We start from the raw sequence: 6,911 nt of genomic DNA, 5'->3' as shown, positions 1-6,911 counted from the left end.
GACTACAAAAGCAAAGAAGAACAAATACTCCATCTATGATGACAAAAAGAGAAGAGTCTTCACAACGACCCTCTCTGATCTGAGCTCTGTGGATGCTGGGAAATACTGGTGTGGGGTGACCAGGACTGGAAAAGATACCTACACTGAAGTAAGAGTGGAAGTAGAGCCAGGTAAATACTAAATACGTTTTGGTCTACTATATTAACTGGCACATAGTTAGTTTTAGATTAATATGTTATCCTCAAAACAGATGTTCATCCTTTAAATTTTGATTCAGTGTTTTAGATTAAACTGCAGAGCAGACTATAAAGTATATAATTGCTCCAGATTGAGGGTTGTTCTGTCTGTATATAGTGAGCACTTAACTTTTGATGCTTTAACTATGTTATTTAATGATACTTCTGTATTTATTTAAAATTAAAAAGTCCAGTATTTTCATACTGTGTTTGCTGCTTGTACTCAATGGTTAGCACTTGCCTCACAGGCAGGTTTCGAGTTCAAATCCCAGTAGCCCATGTGGAGTTTCCATGTTCTCCTTGTACCTGTGTGGATTTTGTATTTGATGATTCTAAATTGCCCAGGTGTGAAACTGAGTGTGAATAGTTGTTCGTCTGTATATGTCAGCTTGGCGACCTGTCTGGGGGGGACCCACTGACCCTTAAGGTTGAACAGTATAGAAAATGGATGGATGGGTCCTTTTATTCAAATATAGATCAAGATATATCTGTCTGTCCTTGTAACAGTCTGATGTTGTTTATTTCACTGAACAGACAGCTGCTGTGATCGTTCCACCAACATTCAAAGTTATGAGGGAGGTTCAGTGTCCATCAGTTGTTCATATGAGTCTGAGGACCAGAACAACCTGAAGTACATCTGCAGAGGAAAGCAGCCCTCCACATGTCTGCAGCAGGCACTAATCACCTCTGACAACACACGAAAAGGACGTTCAGACTTACTGATGACAAGGAGTCAAGGAAATTCACAGTGAATATTACCAGTTTGACCAAGAGGATTCTGGGTCATACCTTTGTGGCGTCATAGAAACACCGGCCTGGATGTTTTCTCTGCTGCTGAGCTGGAAGTCAAAGGTCAGAGGTCACAGATCTACCAAACCATATTGCACTGAATTCTTCATTTCTTTAATTAAGTAGCTATTACTTTATTGAAAAAATCATCTGTTTTCAGCAAAACAGAATGAGAATACAATTTGCGTAATTTTAATTACTATTAAATGTTTAAAGGTGCTATATGAATGTTTTTGCAACACTACATAGCCAACATTTGCATTAATAGCGATTTACTTACAAATAGCTTCAGCCATTCTTGCATTTACAAAAGGTTAGAATACACCTTCTTAGCAGCTGTGGTATATTAGATGGTGATGTTGATGTGAAGATGATGAAGAGAAGATCTCCGCTGACACTGACTTACTTGTATATAGAAGTTTATTACAAAGTAGTTCAGCATCGGACAAGCACTGCAGTAGCCTGTGAGAGATCCAAGCCAATATGGATCTCTCTGCCTAACAGCTCTAAACACCAGTATATATACATTGGCTGTTTACATGGTCCATAAGAAACATCTGGACCTTATTTAATGCCTTCACGTTCAAAAGAAAGAAGATAAGGGAGAGAAAACCCTCACCTTTAACCCCTACTAGTCTAGGTGTCACATTCTTGATTCTTATCCTAAACATGAACCCCAAAGGTTAACATACATAGAATTTCAAACATTCTTAAGAGAGTAAAAACATATGTAGACCTTCAGACACTACATATTTCCCCTTTCGAGGCTAGCCTCAGAGGGGGAAGACAGGAAAAGACAGGAAAATTCTCTCACGGCCCCTCTGCCTCAGGCGACCACTTATAGTACTCCAGACCAATTAGAAGGAGAAATTTCATCATTAATACAAGGATGTAGCTCTTTCTCAGTGACGATCACAGAGCTGAAAGCAGATGATGCTGGGACATACTGGTGTGGTTCAGACTCACAGTGGAGTCCTGGAAACTACACCAAGATTCAGCTGTTAGTAGCTACGATTATGAAAAGAGAGTAATGAGTAGTAGACGAGTAAAAATGAACATAGAGTAAATAAATCTATTAAAACAGACTGACTGAATAGTTTTTGTAGATTTATGTTTTGAATTTGTCTGTGGGAAAAGTTAAAAATTGAGTGTGTGTCCTTTCTTTGACAGTCTTTCCACAGACTAGCACTGAGAGCTCGACCACCACTGTGGTGGAAACATTTAGCACAAGCAAACCTGGCAAAAGTGTATGTGTGTGTGTGTGTGTGTGTGTGTGTGTGTGTGTGTGTGTGTGTACATGTAATGAACCAACACTGTGTTAAATACACACACACAACAACATTACCAGAAAAGGAACATGAAACCACCAAATACTGTGAGGGTACACACACAGTGTTACATCTGCTGCTGTGTGCATCAGATAACAGACGTGAGAACTTTTCTGCTCATGTGTGTTTCTACCAAGTGTGTTTACTTTGTACTGTATTTCCTTTTTTTCAGATGTCCCTCACTTTACAATTTTGATTTATGTTGTACCAGCAATTCTGGTTGTCCTGTTGATCCTGACATTTTTCCTTGTCATGGTTCATAAGAACAAATGCAACAGAGTGCCAGGTATGTTTTATATGCATACACACACACACACACACACACACACACACACACACAGACACACACACACACACGATAACTGTGGTGTCCTTTGTTGTGCTGTGTTATTTCAGGAGATGGAGTTACGGTGAACATTAACACATTGAACACTGCTGAAGCAGGAGTAAAGATGAATGTAAGTGAACATGACCAGGTCCAAACCATTCTAGTTTCCCCTAGAGGAATGTGGAGATGTATTGGACAGACAAACTAACCAACTGACTGACATCAGCATCTTTAAGCTTTGCTGTGAGACGCAAAAAGAATTTTCACTTTCTAGGATATTGTGAAATTAGTCTGTGTGTCTGATAGACCACCATTCTTACCTGTGTAACTGTACCTGTTCATTTGTTTATATGTGTTTTAATTTTTATTTTTTTATTTTTATTTTTTTAGATTTATGACATAGAAGATTATGTAGACATGGCCTCCTTGAGGCCACAGGACATGTCCCACGATGATGATACAGGCAAAGACAAGTCTGTGTACCAAAACTTCACCACAACAGAAGACATCGATAGTCAAATTTACGCCAACCACAGCAGCTGAGTGTTTGATTGAAACAGCTGGCTAACAAGCATTCAATCTTGTTATACTAGGTTGTTCTTTGTGATTGTACAAAACTGGTATATAATAACCATCAAATATATTTGGTACTCAGATTCATTGCTTCAACTTGATTTTACTCACTTCTTGTACTTTCACATTCCTTATGATTGCTTAGTGTTAATATAACAGTTTGATAATCTGCACTGGCATGTAGGAAAATGTGAAGAAAAACCCCAAACTTAATTTAGCAGTATATCTGTAACCTTTGTAAAAATGAATAAATAAACAAAAGTATGAGAAACATAGTCATAGTTTTCTGTTTGTAGTCATAGCCAAAAACAACACACCATTATTGGTGGAATGAAAACATTACCAACACACTGTTAGTGGCCTTCACTTCCTAACATAAGAAAGAAATAAGAAAAGCAGTGCAGCTGAACTCTAAAAACTGTCTAAATGTGCAACAGTGTGACTCACTAATTCAGGAAATGTTCTTTTGGGTAGAGGGTCAGAAGGTAGGGACAAATGACCTTATATGATAACTTTGAATAAGTTTAATCAGGTACTGAATTCTGCACTGGTCAGTAGTCTTGTCTTTTCGTGAGATGAGTTAACAGTAAGAAAACTGTAGAGTATCACTTCTTTGACATTGATGTAGAATACATATAAAACGATGTTATCAGATGTCAGCACTAAATGCATTTCAAATAGATAAATAAATGTGTAGCAGAATCCTCTACAAAGCCCAGTCTACAGTAACAGATGCACACATGTTGTACTGCATGTGTGAAAAGCAATAACATGCATAAAGTTGACCTTTTCTCAGGCAGGCCACAGAACAGCACTCTGCGTCACACGTTATTGACCTCCTGTTACTTCCTTATTTTTTATTTTTACAGAGGACTGTAGACATTTACATGAAGGCAGATCACTGATAGCTCTTGACATCAAGAAATGTAACACCATACATTATGTGCGCATCATCTATGAAAATGTTCAGTTACAGATCCAAAACATACTGCCCAGTGTGACTGAAACAGTGTCATCCATGTAGCATTTAGGTTGGCACTTGGTACTTGGCTTTACTTTGTCAGTAGGTCATGAGCTACCAAGATGTGCAGAGGGTGTGGAGGTGTTTATAACTCTGGACATTCGTTTGTTGCATGCGTGTGAAGGTGGTTGCCTTAAATGAGAAGTTTTGAATTTTGCGCAGCAGCCTATTTTCCCCACTCTAAAGCTAAATCCTGGACTTCTACCCTTTGTTTGTGGTTGCATCGAAATCTGGCATCAATCTGGTGAGATAAAGATATTTGTATTTTTGTATGATAGTGGTATGGTATGGTAGCCTCCATATTAGATTTCTGTTTCAGGTCCCCAGAAGGTCAGCAGCAGCCAAAAAACTTTGATAATTTGAGGTTGACCAAGTTGTTGGTCTGGAGGCTGGACTGAGAGATTTCTACATTCACATGATGTTTTAACACATATTGTGAGGTGTAATATTCTCAGCATTAAACACTGTTGTTTGTGTTAAACAATAATTTCACACTTTCTCACAGTGCATTAAGTTTTCTAGAATCACATCAGCTGTATTATCTGTTTCCTCACAGTAACATGAAGATGTGGAGCTCTCAAAACCTGCTGTTCATCCTCAGCCGTAAGTCTCTCAGATTAAATATGTTTTTTAAAATCAAAATACAAGGGGGTTTTTGCTAGATTATTTTGTCTATGCTCTATTCTATGTTCTCTTCTTGCAGTTGCTCTGAGTCGTGTGACCCGTGCAGCAGAGGTGATCCATGCAGCTGGATACAAAGGGAGAGAAGTTACAGTTTCCTGCCCCTATGAAGAAGGTTATACGTCTCATGAGAAGTACCTGTGCAGGAATGACTGTGCCAAAAATTATGATGTTATGATCAAAACTTCAGAAGGGGAGAAGGGGAGATACTCCATTCATGATGACAACAAGAAACAAGTCTTCACAGTGACCATCTCTGATCTTTATCCTACGGATGCTGGGAAATACTGGTGTGGGGTGACCAGATTTGGAATGGATCCCTACACTGCTGAAGTAAAACTGGAAGTAGAGCCAGGTATAAGAATGAATTAATCAATTAACAAACTAATGGATGAATTAAAAATCGTAAATGACCATGTGTACAACTTGTATATGTCCTTCAACTGCATCATGCCACATTTTTTAAAGACTGTGAAGCAAAAATTAAATTCACTTCTCTTGGTATAAACCTCTAAAACAAAGTTTTTTTGTTTGTTTAGTTTTGTTTTTTTGTGTCGGTTAAACATTTGAGACAGAGAGTTGACAGGAAAATCTAAAGAGGGCATGCAACACCTCCTAGTCTTTGTACAATAAGGTCCAGTTAGAGTGGGAATATGGTCGCCCAATTGGTCGAAAAAATGATGTACACTAATGTCATATTTAAATCTGATTCAGATAAAAGATCAAATATTTATTTGACAACAAAATGAAGTCACAAAAGTATAATATTTCACTAAAGCTATGTCCCTCAATTAAAAGAAAAAAATTATATGTCACATTGTCACTTCTATACTGTATATAGAAGAGTATGATGGTGACTGAAACACAGATTTTGGTGCCAAATAAAAACCTGTTCACCAAATCATTGTAGCATCGAGCTAGTTTTCTGTGTCTGGTGTCTGTCCTTGTAACAGTCTGATGTTGTTTATTTCACTGACAGACAGCTGCTGTGATCGTTCCACCAACATTCAAAGTTATGAGGGAGGTTCAGTGTCCATCAGTTGTGTGTATAACTCTCAGTACCGCAACAACCTGAAGTACATCTGCAGAGGAAAGCAGCCCTCCACAATGTCTGCAGCAGGCACTAATCACCTCTGACAACAAACGAAAAGGACGGTTCAGACTTACTGATGACAAGGTGTCAAGGAAATTCACAGTGAGCATTACCAGTTTGACCCAAGAGGATTCTGGGTCGTACCTTTGTGGCGTCCATAGAAACACTGGCCTGGATGTTTTCTCTGCTGCTGAGCTGGAAGTCAAAGGTCAGAGGTCACAGATCTACCAAACCATATTGCACTGAATTCTTCATTTCTTTAATTAAGGAGCTATTACTTTATTGAAAAAAATATCTGTTTTCAGCAAAACAGAATGAGAATACAATTTGCGTCCATTTTCTTGTTCACTCGCATATTCAGAGTACTTTTAATGTTACTTAGAAATACATGTTTTTTTTTTTAGTTTATTTTCTATAAACATTTTTTAAATGAGCAGATTTAGTGCCCCTAAGACCTTGTCTTCTGATAGTTCTCCCACAGCACACCAGCACTGTGGTCCGTCTCATCTCTGTGGAACCTACTAGGTCACAAATATCAGAGAAACCCATCAGAGGTACATATGTGTGTCTGTGTATGAGTGCAGAACCAGAAAAAGGCTGTTACTGCACATATTGGGATTCAGCCATGAGATATTCATATGCGCTGATTTAATCTTTAATATTCTGTTTCTCAATTTCCCCCCAGATGAGGCACCTCAAACCTCAGCTGTTTTCATTGTCCTTATAATTCTGGCTGTACTGTTCACCACAACATGTGTTCTTGTTATAGTTTGTAAAAGCAACTGTTGCAAAGGTCGGTTGTACACACAATCACATATATATACATGATATGTATACACACATCAGATAACCTTGACTGCTT

General features: G+C 38.3%; 1 protein-coding gene across 1 annotated transcript; it reads left to right on the top strand.

The window, feature by feature from the left end:
* The first annotated feature begins 3,734 nt into the window (after positions 1-3,734).
* LOC108875746 (CMRF35-like molecule 3) lies at positions 3,735-6,093 on the top strand. Its single transcript, XM_018664860.2, has 3 exons — positions 3,735-4,878; positions 4,979-5,311; positions 5,936-6,093. The coding sequence occupies exons 1-3, from the start codon at positions 4,836-4,838 to the stop codon at positions 6,091-6,093; spliced, it is 534 nt and encodes a 177-aa protein (XP_018520376.2). The 5' UTR covers positions 3,735-4,835.
* The last annotated feature ends 818 nt before the right edge of the window (positions 6,094-6,911 follow it).

This window comes from Lates calcarifer, unplaced genomic scaffold (assembly GCF_001640805.2).
Source record: "Lates calcarifer isolate ASB-BC8 unplaced genomic scaffold, TLL_Latcal_v3 _unitig_5709_quiver_1869, whole genome shotgun sequence".
NCBI lineage: Eukaryota > Metazoa > Chordata > Actinopteri > Centropomidae > Lates > Lates calcarifer.
This window is presented reverse-complemented; position numbering and strand designations above follow the sequence as displayed.